We start from the raw sequence: 24,472 nt of genomic DNA, 5'->3' as shown, positions 1-24,472 counted from the left end.
GGCTTGGGTACCCAAAAGCAAAGAAATGCTTATAATTGATGCATGCGCATGCACATGAGAATGGTGGGATCATGAATTGATGAATGACAAATTTTGATTTTGGAGTAGCTACTCAAATCATCAATGGGCTGTGTTGATTGGAACCACGTTCAATTATTAAATGTCGACAATATCATTGGCCAAAATGGAATGAGGCAATTCCATTATAGATGAGAATGAACGTGAAAGAACAAACCCACAGTACGAACCCCAAAATTGTTAATACTGAAAGTTATACTTGGGTGTTGGAATAAAAGGGAATATACCTACTTTGTATGACACAATGTTTCTGGCAGAAACAAGGAATGTTGGGTTTTCTCCATATTTTCAAATTTAATTGTGCCCCCCTTTATTGCACATTTACGGAGACCAACATGTTATCTTTAAGGGTTATTAAATGCACAGAGCATATCACCTGAAGTGATTCCCTAAAGATGTATAAATAGCTGGGTTAAAGCTATATAATGTGTCATAAAGTTTAATCCCTTTAAACAAAATCCTTGAAAGGATTGAAATTGCATGAAGCAAGTCCCTGAATGACATGTGCCTGAAGCACAAAATCCGTACTCAATACTAATATGCATAAATTGCCTCAGTGAGTACATTAATATGTTTGCAAACACATTAAAGCTTCTCAAGAGTTCCAGAAATATTTGTCTCGACTGAAAGATCGAGCATTATGCCAACGAGATTATTGCTTATACTAAGAAAGTATTGAAGCATTTTTATGCGGATTATTCGTTGGACACTTGAAGGATTTTCCGGAAGTATATTGGACCGGACATCGTATTTTCCAGATAGAGCTCAACTCCATCATTTTGGATGATGTGAGGCATATTTGATGCTATCTAAGCATAACACCATATACGGGCATATTTTTGAGTGAAATTATAAATAGCCCAAGTGTTATTAGATATGCGGACTCTGGAAATCTCTATGGTCGCTTACTGGAAACAACTAGTCATGAAGTTTTCAGGGGGAGATATTCATCAGGGGGAGCATGGTATTCATAAAGACTTTCATACACTGTACTCTTTTTCCTTCATCAGGTTTTTATCCCACTGGGTTTTTCCTGGTAAGGTTTTAACGAGGCAGTGTCGCTCAAAGATTGACTCACAGAAGCAGTGTCAACTATGATATTCAGACAGATGATCAACAGTATGGCTTCAAGATATTATGCCAAGCATCAGGGGGAGCGTGCCATCCAAACAGACCTTTCCACACTGTACTCTTTTTCCTTTGTCCAGGTTTTTTATCCCACTGGGTTTTTCCTGGCAAGGTTTTAACGAGGCAGTGTCGCACGCATGTCCATATACACAGAATTTTATTTTACTCATGGTTATGTACTCTTTTTTCCTTCGACCAGTTTTTGTCCCACTGGGTTTTTACTGGCAAGGTTTTTAAAGAGACATATTTCATACCATTTGTGGTCTCCAAGGGGGAGTGTTGTAAATAATTAGGTGTGGAGCCCACATGTTGGAAGGGGGCCCCCACACGTTGGAAGAAAACTTTGCCTACAAAAGGATTCCTTCTCATTGTAACAATTATTGATTACTGAGATCAAAACATTCAATAATGAGATCAGTTTCTCTACTTTCTCTATCTCAATTTCCTCTCCAATATCTCTTTAGTTTACAACAAGTTGCATATTCTAAATCTATGAACAAGGTTGTATCCTTTCCTGAAGTCATTGGTAACATTCATATATTTGCAATTGAATCGATGAACAAGGTTGGGTGGAAATGGCTGGGTTATTTGGTTTGGGCTTTTCATCACCAAATTGCATTGCGATGTCTTCTTGGTTTGGTGCAAAAGAGGCCCAAACAAACAGAGGAAAAATTAATTATACAAGCAAAGCAAGCAACAGCTGCCCAGGTTTCGTGGTAGCGGTGATTCTTCACTCCTCACACATACACAGTAGCGTGTTGGCGTGGTGCGGTGGTTGGGCTCTTTTTGTCTTGCCTTGCCATCCCAGCCACGCTAAGCTATGACGTAAACAAGTGAACATACAGAAGGTGCATGTGACCTATCATCATCTCATTTGCAATGTGGTAGACAGATGGACTTCAATTACCAAGTTGCCCCTACCTATGCTGTAATGGTATGGGTCTAAAAACCCTGAGGTGTCACGTGCCATGTATGTATGCTTTAATTAACCCAACTCATCCATTCTATATGCACATTGTCATCTGTTATATATTCTCATCTTTATCTTCTTCTCCCAAAAGACGTAGTAGTTAAAGCATAAACCTTCTTTTGGTGATCATATACAAAATTTCAGTCTACACTAATTGGCGATCGTGAGAAAGACAAAGAGAGAGATGGAGTGGCGGCAGTCGTGGAGGCCGTGGCTACGTTTATTTGTTATGGCGGCGGCGGCGGTAGTTATTACACAAGAAGGTTGTGTTTGTGGAGGAGATGTCACGTATGATGGAAGATCTCTCATCATTAAAGGGGAAAGAAGAATTCTATTTTCAGGTTCTATTCACTATCCTCGGAGTACACCTGAGGTAATTATATCACTACACATTTACTTGTTCGTAATGCAATATTCAAATGTCACTAAACAATTATAGTTCATGAATATTTCTAGCTCAAGTGCAATATTCAAACAACACTAAATATTAAGCAAGGTGTTTGTAGTTTAAGTGGTGAAGAGTTCATGCACCCGAGGTCTTAGATGTTTGCATAAATAATTACTAAATATTAATTTATTTTGTTTTCCATTGCAATTAACATTCATTTTCATATATTTGGTGGTTTATCATGTTCCTTTATTAGATATTTAGTTATATACTCATTCTTAGCACTAGTGATATAGATAAATCCAACACCATTTAATTCCTATAAACAAACCCAAAAAACGACAGCTAACCCTATTGAATTTAATTTTGATTATTAAATTACTTTGATGCCATGTTGAGTGTTTTGAGTTTTTTTAATGAGGTTTTGGAGTTGGCCTCGTTTTAGGAAATCGATGGCAATTTTGTATTTTATAGGAAGTTTAAAGCATCTTTGTTATATTGTAAATGGTCTTTGGGTGTATTTGTAAAGTATATTTCATGTAAATTTTTTTTCTTTATAATTTAAACTCCTATATTGGACATAATAGTAAATCCCTCTTTATTATGATTATATATGTCACGGCTAGAAGCTTGGTTCACATTTTCTTCGTACCTTCTGGACATATCACATTTTCTTCGTATCTTTTGGACATATCTTATGTGTCCATTTTGTTTGATGCAAGATTCGAGAACTGTAATGAATGTGAGCCTGCATATATACAGATAAATAAGCTACAATGATTGTGGGGTGGAGTGGATTCAAACAAATTAATTGTCGTGGGCTGGATATAAAAACAAAAAGGGCAAGTAAAAACCCAAGAAAAATTGTATAATATATATTTTTCATTAGTTAGAAATAAAACTTTCATGTAACATGTTTCATACACCGTCTTGTTCGTATATATATACGTATATGTATATTATTTGTGAAATTAAAGACTTGGTGTAGATGTGGGGATCTTTGATTGGGAAAGCCAAGGAAGGAGGACTTGATGTGATTCAAACCTATGTATTTTGGAATCTTCATGAGCCCCAACCGGGTCAGGTTGGTAATTTAACATTCCATCCCTCTCTTTCTAGTCCACTCTCTCTCATTGGCTGATATAGTGAATATTGTTTTGTATATATGTGTTATTTACAGTACAATTTCAGTGGAAGATATGATTTAGTAAAATTCATGAAGGAAATCCAGGCACAAGGACTTTATGCTTGCCTTAGAATCGGACCATTCATTGAGAGTGAATGGACATATGGGTATGTTTAATTTTTCTCATTTCATATATTCTTTAGGGCATAAATTAAAATGAAGCTCATTTTCCTTTGTATATAATTATAATTTAGCAAGAAAGAAATTTTTTTTTTTATGCACATGTATGTATTTTCTTTCACATCTTTATTCAAAGATCATCTTTGCAAAAAATCATGCAAATTGAAAATCACAAAGGTATCTAATTGAGACCAACAAAATCAATGAATACGGTACTTCAAGAAAGTACTTAAATTTCAATAATTTAATTGAGTGGTCAAATGATATTGGATTCAAGTGACTTTTTTGTAGAGGTTATCTTTGAATGAATCTCTAAACTTTAGATTTTTCTGATCATTGAAAAACAATGCATGGTGGGTCCTACAAAAGTGTCCTTCAAATAAACTTATTTGAGAGATCCCTCAACTGAAACTCTTTGTATATATAATATGGATATTAAAAAATTTGGGGCCCTCTTTATCCGAGGCCCTAGGCCATTGCCCTAAGGGCCCAAGCCCAGGGCCACCCTGATATTCTTCTGTATATCATTTTGTTTTTATTTTTGTTTATGGTAAAAGAGGGGGATTAATTTCGAGGTTGGTAATTGACTCTTTAATTTATATTTTCAGGGGATTTCCGTTTTGGTTGCATGATGTCCCTGACATAGTTTATCGCTCAGATAATGAACCATTCAAGGTTTGTACCCTTCATTCCTAATAAGTAAACATGTATAAAAGAAAAAAAAAAGAATAATTCGTTATTTCCTCTGTTTTTGATGTCTTGTCTATTGTGTTCTTTCTTCTTTTGTAGTTTTATATGCAAAATTTTACTACAAAAATAGTGAACATGATGAAGTCAGAGGGTTTATATGCATCACAAGGAGGCCCAATCATATTATCGCAGGTACATATATAATGATTAATTAAAAGTACTTTTCAATTTAATATATAATTAATGGAATTTAATCTATCTATAACATATTTAGATTGAGAACGAATATCAAAACATAGAAGCAGCATTCCATGAGAAAGGACCCGCCTACGTTCGTTGGGCAGCAAAAATGGCCGTTGAGCTCCAAACTGGTGTACCATGGGTCATGTGCAAGCAAACCGATGCTCCTGATCCAGTGGTTGGTTTTTTTTTTTTTTTTTTTGGTAAATAGTTGTTGGTCTTTTTAATTTTCTCACTACATATATATCCTCAGCTCTAAATTAAATAAATTATTTAAATTTATAAACATGAGATGCAGATCAATACATGCAACGGTATGCGGTGTGGGCAAACTTTTGGAGGACCAAACTCACCCAATAAGCCCTCTCTTTGGACAGAGAATTGGACCTCATTGTATGTTTTCTTGTATATATATATGCATCCACATATATCTAGATCTATATTAATTTTCATAGAATATTAATTGTATTTAGATAATATATGTTAATCAAATACACATGTAATTAATGCGTCCCCTCAAGGTCTAACTCAATTAGTATTTAGTGGTATTAAGCTAAGGTAGATAATTAGTTGGTAAACTCTCACTTAAAATTTTTGTAGTATATCCGAATATAAGTAATAGTCTAAACTAGAAGGGGGAGGGAGATTTCTTTCTTACACACACACACACACACATTACCAAGGTGTCATGAAGGTTTGAACTTGAGACTACCGGTCTACAAGTCAATGCCATTTTCCACTAGACTAGACCTCATTTGCAAAAATCATATAATATATATGTAAAAAAAAGAGAAATTCACATGCAAATTTAACAATTTAGGATAAGGGGATTCCACATACTTTTCAAAAATAAAAAATAAAAAAATCTCCACATTTTTACTCCTGAAGTCACTTTAAATGTAGGGGGTTTTTTTTTCTTCAAAAAAATAATGCTATGAACACCAACTCATGATTTACGTCAATAGATGTGTCAGTCAAAGCTTACATATGAGCATTCTGTTTCAGTCAGTAAATCCATCACATACTTCCTTTGAGATAGTATTTCAGAGGACCTAGATCCTTTATCTCAAACTCCTAAGATAAGTATTGTTGTAGCTTTTGTCTCTCCTTTGTGTCAGTTTCAGTCACAACCATGTCATCTACATAAACAATTAAGGCAGTGACTTTGTCTCCATCATGCTTTAAGAATAGAGTGTGGTCTGAATTGCTCTAAATGTATCCAAAATTCTTCATGGACTTAGTAAACCATCAAACCATGCTCTAGGAGACTATTTCAACCCATATTGACAGGACTCGATCCCAATTCCACTTTGGAATTCGAGCCAAGTCCTGTGCGTGTCCGACACCTGGCGAATGTCGGGCATAAATGACCTTTTTACCCTTCCTGTTACAATTACTTTTAAAACTTCCCTTAGACTCCTGCCGAAAATTCAGCAGAGTCTTCCCTATATTTTGTCTAAACTCAAAATCTTCCACCTGCTAAACAAGCAAATAACTTTACACCAACTGCCAGAATAACTCAAATAAACATTCACCAGTTCAAGTTTCCCACTAAAACTAGATATCAGAGCATTTTCTACTAATTTACAAGATTTCAAGAGCTTTTACAATGAAATCCTACGTTTCTTGGTGGCGCGGAAGCTAGGGATGGCCCGTGGTGGATTCCTTCGCACTTCTACGGCCTGGGGGCGAAAAACAAGCTTGAAGGTGTGAGTGGACAAAAATAATATTCTTAAAAACAATTTATAACATAGTAACCCCCATAAAAAAATAAATAAGGACGTAAATCTAAAGTTCGTCTGTATTCAAATATAAGGCATTCAAATCAACATGTATATGTATAGGTATGTAAGCAGATATGAAAGGGCATGAATATCAAGAAACTGATATAAAATGACTGAAAGCAATAATGATATAAAACTACTGAAATTCCTTCAAAATTACCACCTAGGTGTACCCCTGTAAAATCCGTCAAATCCCCTAGCAGGTCTCGGCGACACACAGTCTATCCGAGCCGCAAACTGGCAGGATTCAGGGGACTATGGTCAGCCTGATCCGCTGGCAGGTCTCGATGACACAAAGTCGATTCGAGCCGCTCTGGCAGGATTTAAGGGACCGTAGTCAGCCTGATCCGCAATCTTGGCAGGTCTCGGGGACACGAAGTCAGCCGAGCCGCAAATCCTGGCAGGTCTCGGGACACCAAGTCTGCCGAGCCGCAAAATCCTGGCACTCACTGTCCGAGCGTCCCCGAAACTCGTGAGGCAATGTCAAGTACACTGACAGAACTGTAAACAGACTGGATGTCTGTAGACATCGGTCCGTCTGAGGGTAATCACACAAAAAAAAACGGGTACATGGTGGTCTTAACTAATTTACTATAGGAAAGTCTGATAAATAACTGTAATCTCAATTCTGCTGCTATTTCTGTTATATAGATCTCAAAGTCTGCTGTCTATATAACTTTAACATATTCGACTAAGCAGTATAGAAATAAAGATAGTTTACGATACAATTCAAGCTTGGAAAAACATGCAATAATATTTATTCAAGATCAAATAATGAAATTTAATTATAAATATCGTTTAGAAGAGAAAAGTCCACTCACTGTTGGTCCGAGCTAGCTGGACCTTTTGAAGGTCCCTCCTGTGGGTCGGTCGGGCCTCTGGTGCCTGATTAACCAAGAATATTAAATTAATAAAACTGCTCAATAAAATATTAAATTAAAAACTCTGACCCCAGCTCCTAGAAATGCGTGCACTCATTTTAAAGTCACTCCTATGCCCACTTTAACCTTTTAGACAATTAGAACGGCTTGCAAGATCCGAAGCTGTTCTAAGCGATATACTGTCAGACCGGCCGATCCGGAAACCCGTGGGGTCCACGATCTCCGATGGCCAATTTGGGATTCTCTAAAGGTTCCTTATAGAGAAAGATTCCGCGAGTTTGGTCCGAAACGGACGGTCGGATTAGCCAAAATCGCGTCATCGCTTAAAATCCAAACCCTAGCCCCAGGGTTCGCGATTTCGGAGTATCCGGGACTCCGATTCGAAATCCGTCGAATCCTACACGATCCTGAAATCATGTAGAACGACATATCTGAATTTGGGTGCGATCCAACTGCTTGACGACAGTGCACCCAAGGATCGCGCAATATGAAAAATCCGTTCGGGGCTCAAACGGGCTCCAAATCGAGATCCGCGGAATCTTACGCGCTTGTGACAACACGAGGATCGCAAAACTACATAGAGTCACTTCACCACCCTCACCCACACGCTGCCACACGCACCGGCAGCTTGGGTGTCCAAAGCGATAACGGGTCGCCGGAAAAACTCAAAACCGAGACTCCAAACTCTTATCCTAGGTAAAACACCCCATTTGGAGTCACTTTTGTTCTTGGACATACCCCAAAAAGTGGCCGGAAATGGCCAATCACGGTGGCCGAAGTTCGGCCAATTTTCAATTCGAAAATCGAGTGATCTAGAGGTAAAATCGATCAAAACCCATCCATCTTTCAGTTAGAGCACGAAAAATAGGTGAGAATCTATACCTTACTCGAATGATTTGGTTGAGAAACGAAGGAGAACGAAGAGCTTGAAGATCGGGTGAAAACCGCCGATTCTCCTCCAGTTTCCGGCGAGCTCCGGCCGGTGCAGGGGCGGCGACGGGTAGTGGCGTGACGACGGCGACGAGACGAAGCTGATGGTACCAACGCTGGAGATCGGCATGCCCTGTGGTGGTGACGGGAGGAGCTGGAAGGAAGGAGGGCGCAAGGGCTGCGCGCGACGGGAGGAGGAGAGAGAGTGAGGAGAGAGAAAGGAGAAAGAGATAAAAATCTGACTTTTTTCCAAATTACCGTTTTGCCCTTCGTGGTATTTTAACCGTATTTTCTTCGTTACAATTCCGATTCGAGTCTACTCCATGTCTACGGACTCGTTTCGCCGTGCTCTACGCAACGGCACAAGCGGAATTGCCAAATTCCTTCTTGGTCAAAAAGTCAACTTTTCCCCTATTAAATAATGCGAGGGCAAAATCATCTTTTTACTAGAATAAATTAATCCTAATTTTTAGATATTTTGTTTTGGGTTATTACACGTATAATGACTTTTTGAGTTTGCAAACTTGATCCTTTCTTTTCCTGAGTTAGATTACATTATGGCGGTAGATCCATGTCTACGTCATCTTCCAATTCTCCATGTAAGAGGGCCTTTTTAACATCAAACTAATGTAATGGCCAATCTAGATTTGATGCTAGAGATAATAAGATAATGATGGTATTGAAGCTTACATCGAGCCCTAGCCAGAGTGACAATTTTAGCAGGTCCTCAAACATTCAAGTGAATAAGGGAAAAAGGAACCAAACTTTTATTTGAACTTAAGGAAAATGAAACACGATGGCTCTTGGCTAGTTCACAAATATTACAATTAAAAACTTGAAATATCAAAACTTGAGAATAATTATAGAAATAACTTTTGTAAATAACCAAACAAAGTATGTCTAAGAGGTCTATGCCATAGCCACACTTCATCGTTCTTTTTCTCACCATTGTCTCCACCGATCTAGAAAGTTTGACTGTCTGGAGCCAAGTCCAAGTAGTAGAGTTTGCCCCTCCTAGTACCACAACCAATTGTCTTGCTGGTGAGGACGTTCTGAAAAAACAACGAGTTGGCCAAAAAGTTACAATACATTCCAAAGCTGCAGTAATTTGTGCAACAGACAACAAATTATGGTTCAAAGATGAAACAATCAACACATAATCCGAATTTAGGGAGTCAAAGAGAGATGGAGAACCCTCCCCAATCATAGGGGAGGGATACCATTAGTATTAGACACCATCAACTAGGAAGACATTGTGTGAGTAATAATTTGTCTAGGATCAAATGTTATATGATCAGTCGCTCCCGGGTCAATGATTCATGTGTTTTTTACTAGATGAGATATTTAAAGCATAACCTTTGGTACCAATTGTGGATATAGAGGCAGATGCAAGTGCCGGTGTAGCCGGAATAGTAGGACTTTCAAGGACATAATCTGAAGACACTTGTAGTGCTTTTCCTCCATTCTTCCGTGGGGCTTTGGAATGGTCCCACCAATCAGGATACCCAATCTACTCATTGCAGCCAACACGAGTATGTTTGCTACCTCCACATTGTGTGCACTTCTTTTTTGGACGAGTTCTCGATGCCTTATTTTGAGCAGAGATACCGGGAGAATTATGTGCTCCCTTTTGATGGTGAGCGGCCATGACTCATGTGTCTTTAGGATCATTGGCACCATTCATGGACATTCTTTGTTGAGCATCTCTACCGACGTAGGCAAATGTATTTTCAAAGTCCAATTTTGGATCTTTGGGCAGTATTTCCCCACGAACCTGATCAACTCTAGGTCTAGTCCTGCAAGAAAAATATGAACGCGGAGACGATCTATCTCTAATTGGCGGGTAGTCAAATCAGCTGCACATTGCATACTGATTATACTCCGATGATCTATCTCCTGAAAAATAATTTGTAACTGGTTGTAGTATGTATGAACGGGTGAACCATTTTGCTTCATAGTAAACGACCGTTTGTTTAGATCATAAAGGTAAGTTTCATCACCCCTATCATAAAAGGTCTTTTTAACTGCATCCCCGATTTCTCTAGAAGCAATTCGCATCTCCATAACTTGAGACCACAATGCATAGTTGGTCTCATTGAGGATGATTCTAGTAGGGAGCAGGGAGTTGTCACTCTGAATTGTGAAAATTTGAGGGTTGGAATTGGAAGAACCTTTTGTGAGCGAGAGAGGTTCCTCTGACATCACAATGAAACTATATGAGATTTGATAGGGGTTTGTGTTCAGAGATTTGATAAGAGGATTTGATTTGAGCGTTTAGGAATTTGATTTAGGGTTTGTGTTTGAATTTGAGGATATGATTTGAGGGCTTAGAGACGACCTAAGATCGGCCGATCTAATACCATGCTAAGAATAAGAATATGGTTTGAATATTTGGATGATTGTATTCTTCTATGTAAAGAGGAATATATAGGGCTTTATATGTGCACTTTACAAGGAAATAGATATATAGAATAAATAGGAAATATCTCCTAATTATATATGGATATGTCAACTATGCTAAAAAGGAAATAAATCACCTAATTAACTTAAGAAGTAAATGTCCTTAATAGGATAACTCACGTCAACAATTTGATTATCTACATTAATTTTCTTACACATAAGTTTTGTATTTACGTATATATCATAATTAAATGAGACACCTAACTAATTTTATTTTATTTAGTTATTAATTCGTTCTTTCATTTATGAATGTTTCTTTTAAAAAAATAATTAGAGTATAACGATGATGTTCTGTTTTCAGCTATCAAGTGTACGGTGGAGAACCATACATAAGATCTGCCGAAGACATTGCATTTCATGTTGCACTTTTTATAGCTAGAAATGGAAGCTACGTAAACTATTACATGGTATGACTTTTAGCTTTAGCAATTACCTTTTTAGTTTTGGGAGAAAAACAGTAAATTTCTTGTAAAAATTTACGCAAATCGGAAATCATTTTAGACATATAATTGTGTCCTATAAAATCAATCAACACGGTGCTTCAAAAAAGTACTACAATTTCAATAAATTAATTGAGTGATTAAATAATATCGAATTCAAGTGATTTTTTGTAGAGATGATTTTTGAATGAATATATACAAAATAGACGGTTTGGATTTGTGAAATACAATGCAGAGTAGGCCCTACAAAGGTGTCCTTTATATAAACTTATTTGAGGAATCTCTCAATAAAAGCTCTCTCTCACTATATATATATATATATATATATATATATTTAAGAATCATGTGGTGTATTGTAATTTATAATTGATCTCTCTAGTACCACGGTGGAACTAATTTTGGAAGAACAAGCTCTTCATATGTCATAACAAGTTATTATGATCAAGCTCCTCTCGACGAATACGGTCAGTGCATTATTTTAAATTTGCATATATGAATTATAATTAATCCTTGATTTTATGCATTAATCAACCAACTAATTGAACACTTATAACTGCTTTTTGGAAATTATTTAGGTTTGCTGCGGCAGCCCAAGTGGGGTCATCTTAAGGCATTGCATGCTGCAATCAAAAGTTGCTCTACAACTTTACTACAGGGAATGCCAACAAATTTTTCACTAGGTCAACTTCAAGAGGTGATCATATAGCCTTCCATGTTTAATATAGTTAACCTAATTCATTAGTTAAACACCAATTATTACTACGGGGAAATTTTAGTAATAGTCACTGACACTATGATGAGGTGTCTAAAAGTATATTGTCGGTGCCTAATAGCTACAGTCACGATGATTCATGCCCATTATGCTATTAGACAATAATAGTGCTTTGATAGACAAAGAGTTGAAATCAACGGAAGGGAGCCGTAGACTAAATTTCGATTAGAAATTGACAGGAGTTCACCAAATACAACCCAACTAGGTTTCTCACTGAATACTAACAATGAACACGAAGGATGCAACCGAAACCACGTCATTATATGCCATAAATATTAGTGATTATAATGTTTCTTGTAGTGTATTCTCAGTCAATAATGAAATGTACGTACATAATAATTACATTATTTGTCATTTGTAATTAGGCCTATGTCTTTCGCGAAGAAACTGAAGGAAGATGTGTTGCATTTCTTATAAATAATGATGAAAGAAATAATGCTACTGTTCAGTTCCAAAATGCATCACATGAGCTGATGCCAAAGTCAATTAGCATTCTACCAGACTGTGAAAAAGTAATTTTCAACACGGCAACGGTAAGTTATCTGAATTTCGCACAGCTTTTCGTTTCTTTATTTTTCTTTTCCTATCTACTCATGCATTCGAGGTCTTAAATTTATACACTCAGTTATAAGAAAAAAAGGATTAAATATATGAATTTGGGCCATTTTTGTCAAAACAAAATATACTTTTTCGTTTTCACTTTAAGGAAAGGATACTCTCTTTTTTTGGGTCAAATACGGAAAGGTTATTTGGATTTCCGGTTTTGGCCATGGTGAAAGTGTCATATATGGACATTCATATTAGCCACATGATTCATCTAAATAGGAACTTCACTTAAGTTTAATGAAATAATCCTGTGACTAATAGGTAGGTCCCCATAAGAGATCCGTATATGGCACCCTCACTATAGAATTTCACTTGGTGACAAACAAATTTTTTATTAGGCTACAACTGTAATTTTGGGTTAGGCATACATATTTTCACCCAAGTCTTTTTTTGATCCCAACTTATCCCTCTGCCAGGGTTTAGGGTATTTATCCATTCACTTGAGTTCTTGAATTCAAATCCCCCCTTATCTAATATTGCTTGTATAAAAAGAAAGAAAAAAAATATATTAGTTTTGTATTGTCAATTTTTCTTCAGTAGTTTCTTTTTTACTAATGGTAGATTAAGTGTTGTCATGTATTTCTTGTTATACATAGGTAAATACAAATTACACGAAAAGAATCATACGAACAACCGAAATCTTCGATTCGATGGATAGATGGCAAGGGTACACAGATGTGATTCCAAACTATGAAAATACTTCACTACATTCAGATACATTACTTGAGCACATGAATGTGACCAAAGATGTATCTGATTATCTGTGGTATACTCTCAGGTACATTCATTTATTTGCAAAATTAATCTTTCCAATCTTATCCTTTATATAGCAAACTAATATGTGTAACAGGTTTCAACACAACATTTCTTGCGCTGAACCAGTACTTGTTGCTGAGTCTAAAGGACATGCAACACATGCTTTTGTGAACAACATCTATATAGGTAACAAAATAACATGTATTAATAATTCGATAATTTCCTATTTTCAGTTCCTAAACCTAAAACACGACATGATAACGGTAATAGCATCCAGACGTCTGTATAGGAGAATTTCTATATATATAATGTAAAATTGAGGCTTATGGAATTCCAGGAGATGGCTTGAAAAGAAATAATTAAATAGAAAAGAAATTTGAAAGCATCTCAATTAAACTATTTTAAATTATTATTTATATAAATTAGCTTTTTAATTACATCAGGAAATGCCCATGGTAGTCACGATACCAAGCAGTTCATCATGCAGAGTCCAGTTGTGTTGAGCAATGAAATTAACAATATTTCTCTGCTAGGCGTTATGGTTGGACTACCGGTATTGCTCAAATTATAATTCTTCATTATGAATTAATTTTCTCTACGTAAATGTTGACTCAAAAAGATATATTATTTATTGTAAAGGATTCAGGAGCTTTTCTTGAAAGAAGATTTAGTGGCTTAACCAGAGTTGAAATTCAATGTAGCAAGAATGAGTTTTACAACTTTACTAATTATGCTTGGGGATATCAGGTAAATCTTCAAAGACTTCAAATCTTGTACATCATTTTTAAGCTTAATTTATATATATATATATATATATATATATATATATAGTAAATATGATTAAATGTTGCTTTTTTAAAAAATAAAATAAAAATCAATTTATTGTTGTATTTGATGAAATATTTACAGGTTGGACTATTTGGAGAAAAATTGCAAATATATAGAGAAGAAAATATACAAATGGTTGAATGGAGTAAAGCTAACACCTCTCTTAATCAACCACTTACTTGGTACAAGGTATGTGATAGAAATTTATAATTAAATTTAGAAGATCAAAGCAATTATAATTAAATACAAATTCTTGGGATTAGGTGTTTTCTTGATGGGTGGAAACCTAATTGGCACTCATATAAGTAAGATCCCCTACTGAATAGTGAGGAAGACCATACTTCTCCTTCATGATGTCTGCTGCACGAGTTAGTACTTATGTTGTTTATGGATTTATATTTATTGGGACTTAGATGTGGTATTAGAGCTTCATGTCATAACTAATATAAGATCAATCTGGGGAAATTTTAAAATTAGTTAGAAACCTGTGCATGTTTTGTTGTGCGCAAACACTCCAAGACCTTGTCTTTGAAGGACTATGCAACGACACACACACAAACTCCTTTGAGAATAAAGCGCACACACCGAAGAGAGAAAGCAAACACACACAAGAACACAAAGATTTATGGAGGTTCGGCTTCGTGCCTATGTCCTTTTGGTGATCCATTCGAGAACTTCACTAGTATGTAAGAATAACTTTAGTTACAATCAATAACCCTTTTAGCTCTCACAAGAACCCTATCTCTCTTTTCTCTCACCCTTGCTCAAACCCTTGATGCACTTAAAAAACACCTTAGAATTCCCCGTTGAATTCTCTTGTGTCTCTCTCTTGAATTTTCTTATGTATTTTTAACCTAGCCCTAAAAGTCCTATTTATAATGCATAGGACTTTTGCTACAAGTTAACTAGGAATAGGCCCTATTAAATTAAGCTAAAAAACCCCAAAATAATAGGAAAAACTATCCTAACCTGCCAAGGATCCGTGCTGGATTTGTGACATCCACTCGAGCGCTATAGCCCAGAAAAAACTCATCTGCAGCCCATTTTTCAGTTGTTTCCTCTTCTTCCTTCTGCATCTATGGTGAGTCAACTTCAAAAATCTCCACCTTGGTGAATCATTAATCACCTATGGATAATTGTTGACCCCTAGAACATCTTCAACGTCATGAAAATCATTATAGTAATTCTCAAGAGCTCCACCATGGCAAGAAACCTCTTGCCTCAACGCACCTTAGGTGAGAAGATGCTCCAACCAATGCTAAACTTGGGCCATCCGGACCTCTTGTGTAGAAAAGAGATCCCCCACTGCCTCCTTGTCGCCAGCCATCGTGAACACACCACCGCTCTTAAAATTGTAAGAGCACTTGGGTATAAACCAATACTTGCTGCCTACCTAGGCTACTGATATCACTTGTTGTGAACAAACACTCCAAGAACTTGTAACTGATGACTATGCAGCATCACACACACAAATCCCTTAGAGAATAAAGCGCACACACCGAAGAGAGAAAGTAAATACGCACAAGAACACAAAGATTTATAGAGGTTCGGCCTCATGCATACGTCCATCCACCTGAAAAATTCACTAGTATATAAGAACAACTTTGGTTACAATCAAGAACCCCCCGTAGCTCTCATAAGAACCCTAACTCTCTTTTCTCTCACCATTGCTAAAACTCTTGATGCACTTGAAAAACATCTTAGAATTCCCCGTTCAATTCTCTTGTGTCTTTCTCTTGAATTTTCCTCTCTATTTTTAACCTAGCCCTAAAAGTCCTATTTACAATGCATATGACTTTTGCTACAAGTTAACTAGGAATAGTAAATTAAAACCCTATTAAATTAGGTAGAAAACCCCAAAATAATAGGAAAAACTATCCTAAACCACCAAGGATCCAAGCTGGATTCGCGATGTCAGCTCAAGCGCCTGCACTACCACTCGAGCTCCTAGGACTAAGCGAAAAATCACTACTCTGCCGCTCGAGCGCCAGAGCCCAGAAAAAACTCATATGCAACCCCTTTTTCTGTCGTTTCCTCTTACTCCTTCTGCATCTATGGTGAGCCAATTTCAACATGTTTAGGGTTCTTAGTTTGTAGATGAAACTTCTACTTTAGGTTATGGTAAAGGAGAAGGCTGAGATTTCTTAGGCTTACCCCCTTATATTTAAGATTTCGTGCTTGTACACACCATTTAACACCAACTTATTTGGGTTTCTTGCTTTCAACGTTTCGAAGTTTAGCAGTTGGTCCATTCCTATCCGAGTAAGATTGCTTTGACCCTCGTTCATTTCCTTAATCTTTTGTTTTCTCATACCTTAATAATATTTCTTATATCCTTATCCCTAGCAGAGTTGCTATACTCTGATCCTTAGCCATTTTGGCTAGAATGAGGGCAAAATGCAGCTCCATCAGACTTGTTATCCGGCTTTCTATTTTGGAGAACTCTCTATTTGAGTTTGGTGGCTCTTTACATTTAGAGGAGAAGAGAGAAATTGAGGGTTCTCAATTTCTTCCTCTTCACTCTCCCTAGGCCCACAACCCTCTCGCTCCTCTTACTTTTTGAATTTTTAATGAACTCTTAATTTAGAGAAGAGAAGAGAGAAATAATAAATTATTAAAGATTAGCCAAAATAGGGAACATTCATTTTGTAAGTAGTTTATTTTAAGAACTTTCTAGCTATTTTAGCTAAACTTTAGAGACTCGTAAAGATGCTCTTGACTAAGATGTATTTCAAGAGAAGTTATCTTAGATGTTTCCTCTTAGTTTGCATAGTTGTCACATCTATACAACAAATTAAACTTACATAAAAAAAAAAAAAAACATAGACTTTAAGTAGACATGCATGTTAAAAATAACATAAACAATAAATACATATTACAATTAGCAACATATTGGTCCCAAGTATTTGCATTTTTCCTAGCGTCTACTGAACCTTTAAAACACTGCATTGCTATTACAATTGTCACACCTATTTATGAGTACATAAATATTAATTTTTTTTTAATGGAAAAAAATATTTAATTAATTTATTTTCTATTTATTAAGTGAAAAATTAATAGATGTATAAAATTAGCATACCTTGAATGTTTTTGTGCAACTCATATACATTACTATACATCTAACACATAGATGATTTGCAGACTTTTTTCGATGCACCTATTGGAAATGATCCTGTCGCCTTAAACCTTAGCTCAATGGGTAAGGGCGAAGCTTGGATTAATGGGCAAAGTATTGGTCGTTACTGGGTTTCATTTCTTACTTCAAAGAGAAAGCCTTCGCAAATAATGTAAGTATCAATGACACTTTATATATATATATATATATATATATATATATATTGATCCTTCATTGAATATGAATGTTCACTTTCGCCCACGTAATTTTTTGTCGTTGTAATTTCATGTTGTGAGAATTCTTTGTGCACAAATCATATGTTTCATCAATGAGCTCCATGTTGCAGAAATTTGGGTTTTCATACGCACTATATTTTTTTAGTTAGCATTCATTATTAATTTTTATCATTGATTTTTATGTTTCTTAGGTACCACGTTCCTCGATCCTTCTTTAAAACCTCGGAAAACCTTTTAGTCTTGCTTGAAGAAGCTGGTGGAAACCCTCTTCACATTTCCTTGAATACTATTTCACTTTCCACTTTGCCTAAACATATTCATTATTATCACCTTCTTCAATAGTAATTACACAGTGATTCACTTACTTATTCTATTAACACATATGCATTGTATTGTATAACCATTCAATTTATACATTATCATAATTTTTTTCATAATGAAATTTCCTTTGATTTATAAATCATGATAATGTCTCATCCTTTTACTTAATAATCTTTCAAAGTGATTTAAGTGGTGGACTACTTAGAGTAAGAAGCCTAGGAGATAGGAGGAAAAAGGGTTGGGGGTGTTCAATACCCTTTTAAACACATACATAGTCTAGTTTGAGTACTCAACACTTTTCTCACATTATCTTTTTTACTAGAGTGCAATCCCCATATTTAGCTCTACCTTCCCTTTATTGTGAAAGGGCTACCAACAATATTTTATCATAGAGATTTTACTCAACTTGTACATTCCGCGGCTGGATATACAATAATGCTTAGGGTTTTTATCACAAATGGTCCTTGAGGTTTTTAAAATTATCATCTTTGGTTCTTTATGCTTTTTTTAGGTGATATTATTGGTATTTTATGTTACACATGACACATCAAAATTGTCGTGCCGTGAGATTCCGTCAAAACTTCCGTTAGATTGATGACATGTCTAATAATAACATGTCATGTGAATTTGAATAAAAATTTATGTTTTAAAAAATTAAGAGATTAAAATTCATTAAAAAAAACATAATTCTTAGGTTTAAATTTAGTTCTCTGTTTTTTTTTAATGAATTTTAATTTCATAAACATTTTTCAAAAACATAAATTTTTTATTCAAATCCACGTGGCATGTTATTATTGGATGTGTGGACTCCACATACATGCCATGTCATCAATCTAACAAAAGTTTTGATGGAATCTCACGGCACGGTAGTTTTGATGTGAACTCCACATACATGCCATGCAATATATCGTTATCTCACTATGTAATCTATCTATATTATGGCATACATTAAACACATGAGATTCATTAATTTTATGAAAACAAGGAATCATATAAAGTCTTAATCTTTATTAGAGCATCAAATTATTCACAATTCATAATCCCAAAAAGCTTTGAAACATGCAACTTATTAGGTCTACATGCATCCATCTTATCATCTACATACAAACCCTAAAGATGGCCAGTCAAAAGAATTCAACATTTAGAATAAATTTAAGTAGAGATTATAAATTTATCAACACAACTCATTAGATAAAAAACTCAATATTCAATAACACAAATAATTAAACTAAGGCATCCTCCTAGCCTTGGCCAAGAGGCCTAGCCAGACATAGTCATCGGATCACAACAAATAAGCATAGAAAAATAATATTACACCCTTTGACTGAAGATGAAATAGAGACCAGCCACTCCTTCGCAATTTCGCTCTAAGTACTTTGGTGAATATTGTGTATGCTTGTCTTCCTTCTTTGTATGGCTAAAAGGGGTATAAATAGGCTTCAAAGCCTCTAAGGTCTACAAGTAGGAATACCTCTTCAAATATGATTTATTTCATTTTCCTTTTAGACTTAGGACTCAAGAAAAACCTTTTTCAAGTAGGAAATTGGAAGGAAAAACGTGGCAAGGACTAGGGTTGAATGTCTAGGATTTATTTCCTCTTAAAAAATCTTCCATTAATCTCCCTTAACATCTAAAATAATGATTTGGCATGACGACATGGTAAAGTGTCTCGACAATTCCCTCGCAGACTTCTCTGACTGACCAGTTGACTCTAAAACCTTCATAACTTCCTATAGAAAAATTGAATTCCAAATCGTAAAATTATATAGAAAGCTGACTTCCAGAGATTTCCAACTATATAAGGAACATAACCTGATTAATCCTAAGAAAGTACAAACTATTCTGTAAAGTTGGTTGATTCACACAAGCAGTTTCTGAGAAAATGTGCATAATGCATAAAAAATTGTCTTAAAAATCTCCCAAATAATTTCTGTAAGGTTTTAATATTTATTAGTTTTTAGCTTTCCTTGAAACTGTTTAACATGTTGTAATAAGTTTGCTAAAAAAAGATTAAGATTAGTTTTTGGTTGTTGGCTTAATGCGGTCGTCACAGAAAAACTGTCTTGATTGGCTTTGGCATTACTCAATAAAGGTAAAATCATGCATTGCATTTCATTATGTGCTGCTGGTCCACCTGAATGACCTGTCATCAGGATGGTACAATTTTGCCCCTTTTTTTTTTTTTTTTTTTGGGGGGGTCAAATAGATGCTTCATTGAAATAAAGAGAAACCAACATAAAGTCTCCAGGAAGGAGGGAACAACACCTCCACTCATCCAGATAACAATAAGGCAAAGAGAAATAGAACTAACAAAGAAAAACACAGTTAGAAGGCCATCCACTAAGACGTCACCCAGTGGCGGACTCAGAAATTTTTTAGCGGAGGTGCAAAATTGATTAAGTATGAAAAATGGTTTTTTAGAATAATCATTTTCTCAAGATAATTTTTGGCGGCTTTTATTCCTTACACATCAAATAAGAAAACTTGATTTTATGGGATTTTAGTATGAAGTATATATTGACTTAATAAGCCATCATTTTTAGCCTAAATCGTATTTTGCACTAAAACCGATTTTTCATATTTTGATTTGGTAGGAATTTGATTTTCTAGTATTTTTATTTGAATCCAAATGGGGGTACTTCCTTATTTACATTGTAAACTTAAGTAAATGGAGTAATATAAAAATAAATTAAAGTAAAAGGACAAAGACATTTACTTAAATGTTGAAAATGAAAATAAGGTAATCTGTACACCAGTTCAGCAATGGGGCAGTTTGAAGCACCTACAATGGTTTTTTCGACGAAGGAAGGTGCAGCTACACCTCCTTGCGCCTTAGTGGATCCGCCTCTGACGTCACCATCGGGTGCACGTCAGCCTCTGACCCACCTGATAGTTAGAAGACTATCGGATGACGTCACAATCGGGTACAATTTTACCGTTTCTGCCAACCTTTTCTCCTCTGTCTAGAAATTCTATTTGTCCTATTTGATAGCCAATACACTGTTGGCATCTATAGCTTTGATCCTAGGGCGGCTTTTCCTTCTCCTTGCTACAAGGAGGCAATAGTTTTAAGGAGCCGTCACCCTTTCAAAAAAATAGCATTGGTACTTCTTTGGAAAGTTTGCAGGCATAATCTTTTTATTTGTGAGGACTGTGAGGTTGCATTTATGAGATTTTAGGAAAAATTAGTTTTTTTTATAAAATCTGCTTGTGCTCACTGAATATGTATCTAGATGTTCTAAAACAAATACATCATTTTAGATCTAGAGTTTAGATTTTAAGATTGATTTTCTCCAATTTCTTGAGAAAATTGATCCTTTCTTAAATTTATATTTCATCATTGCATTTGGTTGAGTAGTGTGTGTTGCTGGTGCCATGAAATGATTGAGCTGAAGGATGAAGTTGCCATTGTCATGATAGACTAACTGCAAGCAACGTTGTTGAGAAAAAGAAGATAGCTTGGAGAGGTACAGCTGCTCCTTTATAGAACTAGGAATCTTGAGCTGTATCTGTTGATCTCTAACTATTTCTTCATGTTAGTGGATTGTCTGGTCCCAGTGGTGGGTTTTTGAGTAAACATTTCTAGTGTGATTCTCTGATCTATATGCCTAGTCATACTATATGTGTTATATCTGAAATGTTGATGAATGTTCACACACCTATCACTCTAGTTGTTGCTAGCACAGGGGATGACTAGATTGACTGGTCCTTCTGAGTGCATAGGTTGTCATGTAGTCTTCTTTTAGATCTACATGGGTATGACTATTACGATTGAATGTGCTTATTTTGGTTAGTCTGCATTCATAGGTTTGTGACTAGAAATTAGCAAGTCACATATTGATTAGGAACCCCTTGTTGTCTGTTTCCTGCTTGTCTGTTCTATCCATTGGAGTTTTAGTTTACCCCCTTTACCTAAGTATCAATTACAATTTCATTGATTATATTTATCTACTTAAATAACTAATAAATAAGAGAAACTAAGAAAAAGAGTATTCAAATGATATATAATCATGAGCTTATCAATTATCCCCAAACTCAGATTTTGCTAGCCCTCGAGCAAAATAAAACAAAACTTGTACTCAAAAGAATTTTAGGGCTTTCACATATCAGTCTGAACGGAATTGCACAATGTATATATAATTCTAAAGAATCAAATAACCAACTTATAAATTCTAAGCATGATTCAGGAGTTAACAAAACCGCACATAACATTCTCACGTGTAGTGTGTGAAATAGCCAATATCAATACAACTTACTCAATACGGACAGGTATATGCAAAATAAAGCTTCAACTGCAAATCTCACTTGGAATGTCACTCACAAAGAAAGCACTCAAAATTTGAGTTAAGTGTTTCACTCAAGAAAAATGAATGCATGAAAACAAAATCAAACCCCATAAACTTGCTCTTCATATCACATCTCCACAGGAAAACCGTACAACACCAAAGATCTAAAGGTCTTAAGAATTTGTATACTAAATTTGTTACAAGATCCCTTGGAGAAAATATTGGCTATAAGAAATTTTTTAGCGTCAATTCAATTGTAGATTCCCTTTGGTTGACAGAATGATTACAATTACAGTTGATTATAAATGTATGAGTTTTAGATATGGTGTTCCTTTTGTATACTCTCGTTTCCTTGAATAAATTTATTTTATTAGAAGGAAAAAAACTCTCATGTCTTTTGTAAATGCATAACCCTTTTTGGTTGAGACACACAATTTTGTGTGCATGTGTGTGTGTGCATTGTCTATTTCAGTATAAACTAAAGATGTGATAGAAAGTCATCCAGACCCAGTGGTTGCATGATTAATCCCTTCAACCGATCATGGTGCTGCTGTATTATTTAACTTGGTTTGTCCCACTGAAGAAATGGACATGAAGCTTTAATTCACTGATGAGTTACCGCAACAGGAAAAATTCATTCGATTGTGGCCTGTTTTTGCTCCACTATCTGGAGCTGTTTATGGTAGAATCTCATATTTATTTCAGTCCTTTCAAAATAACCAAGTTCTCCAACTTCCTTAATCCAGATTGGTTTCTTCCTTCTGAGGCTTCTCTCAAGCGTACTCTTATCCAGAGGTTAATTTTTGAGCTCCTTGAAAATTGTTATCGGGAGAAGACTCTTCAGCAGCTTCCAGTGATGAAGACCAGGCTAAATTTCTGGAATGCAATGAGCATGAAACTGGTGTGCAGTCATTTTCAGGAAGATGTGGTCTAGCTATAGCTTGCCAAGAAAATATATATAATTCTCAAGCAGGCCAGGGGATTGAAATTACTCTGTTATCCACATCTTCTCTTAGGAGCTCTGACTCTGAGTGTGTTGGTAATGCAGGCTTGGTTCTCAGGGAATTTTTTGAGCCAGGGGCCACCGCTGGCTCACTATTTGGACAATATCAGTCATTTGACCAAAAGTCATCTTTTTACCTTCTTAATGGAGGCTATACCACCAATAGAAAATGAAGAGCATTTGCTTTTTCGCCTACATGAGACTCTGGTTTTCAGCAAATAACTAGAATCACATCTCAAACTTGTGGCATTCCGTACACATCGAGAGCTTATGGAGCTGAGACTTCCTATAACTTGGGAATATCTGCAAGGGAAGAAAATGGAAACATGGAAAACCATCCAGTTGGGGAGGAAGATTTGGGTCTGAGCCAGAAATAAGAAATGGAAAATGTCACATGTTTAACAGATGGCCTTGTTTTTGCTCCAGGCAATCCGGATGCTTTCATTATTGAAGGTTCTCAAGACCATGATAAGGTGCATGATGGCAATAAAAGTGGAGGTTCTCAAGACCATGATAAGGTGCATTATAACAATGGATATGGAGGTTCTTAAGACCCTGATTAGGTACATGAGGGCAATGGAAAGGGAAGTTCTCAAGAGCATGATAAGGTGCATGATGGCAATGGAAATGGAGGTTCTTGAGACCCTGATAAGGTGCATGATGGCAATTAAAATGGAGGTTCTCAAGACACAATGAGGTTCATAATCTCGAGATTGTTATAAGGTGCCTGATGGGAATGAAAATGAAGGTTCTCGAGATCGTGTTAAGGTGCATGATTGCAATGAAAATGAAGCTCCACTTTCTTCCTGCCAAGAAAATCCTGATATACCAACGCATCAAGACTCTAATATGGTAGACAACAGGACAATCTCATGTGATGATATGCAAATGTTCGATGATGATCGGATGCCTGAACCTCAAGAGCAACCGACTGCAAAAAGGCTGCGGCTTACACCACCACTTGAGGGGAAAAATGTGTCACATGATGCCTGCTTGAGGATTGAAATTTGTGAGGGCCTATATGCTCTTTTTGCATTTCACTGGGTGTTTGTGTATAAGTATTTTGACAGGTATTCCGGGCCCAAAAAAAAAGTACTTTGATATGTATTGACCAAAATTCTGTGAACAGCGTCTAGTCTGTATAGGCCATATGAGGTACGTGGATGTACTAATAGAAGAATAGTTTAGATACTAGGCACTTAGCTTATATGTCAGTTCTTTCCCGCGAGGCTTTGTCTTGTAATTTTTCTTTTC

The 24,472-nt window shown here is 35.9% G+C and overlaps 1 protein-coding gene and 1 pseudogene across 1 annotated transcript; both read left to right on the top strand.

The window, feature by feature from the left end:
* The first annotated feature begins 2,281 nt into the window (after positions 1 to 2,281).
* Positions 2,282 to 17,981, top strand: LOC117624412 (beta-galactosidase 6). The gene is made up of 18 exons (XM_034355629.1): positions 2,282 to 2,549; positions 3,553 to 3,648; positions 3,745 to 3,857; positions 4,479 to 4,545; positions 4,660 to 4,752; positions 4,835 to 4,978; positions 5,099 to 5,193; positions 11,157 to 11,262; positions 11,675 to 11,759; positions 11,871 to 11,989; positions 12,433 to 12,600; positions 13,270 to 13,451; positions 13,524 to 13,615; positions 13,873 to 13,982; positions 14,069 to 14,176; positions 14,339 to 14,446; positions 17,399 to 17,544; positions 17,800 to 17,981. The coding sequence occupies exons 1-18, from the start codon at positions 2,361 to 2,363 to the stop codon at positions 17,948 to 17,950; spliced, it is 2,172 nt and encodes a 723-aa protein (XP_034211520.1). The 5' UTR covers positions 2,282 to 2,360; the 3' UTR covers positions 17,951 to 17,981.
* A 2,711-nt stretch (positions 17,982 to 20,692) lies between these two features.
* Positions 20,693 to 23,940, top strand: LOC117625628 (annotated as a pseudogene).
* The last annotated feature ends 532 nt before the right edge of the window (positions 23,941 to 24,472 follow it).

The sequence above is a fragment of the Prunus dulcis genome, chromosome 4 (assembly GCF_902201215.1).
Source record: "Prunus dulcis chromosome 4, ALMONDv2, whole genome shotgun sequence".
Taxonomy (NCBI): Eukaryota; Viridiplantae; Streptophyta; class Magnoliopsida; order Rosales; family Rosaceae; genus Prunus; species Prunus dulcis.
This window is presented reverse-complemented; position numbering and strand designations above follow the sequence as displayed.

Bases quoted from the DNA above. Each gene is read 5' to 3' on its own strand.
- LOC117624412 (XM_034355629.1), top strand. From the start codon at position 2,361: ATGGAGTGGCGGCAGTCGTGGAGGCCGTGGCTACGTTTATTTGTTATG. The intron at 3,649-3,744 runs GTTGGTAATTTA...TGTTATTTACAG, and splicing joins ATGAGCCCCAACCGGGTCAG to TACAATTTCAGTGGAAGATA. The intron at 3,858-4,478 runs GTATGTTTAATT...TTATATTTTCAG, and splicing joins GAGAGTGAATGGACATATGG to GGGATTTCCGTTTTGGTTGC.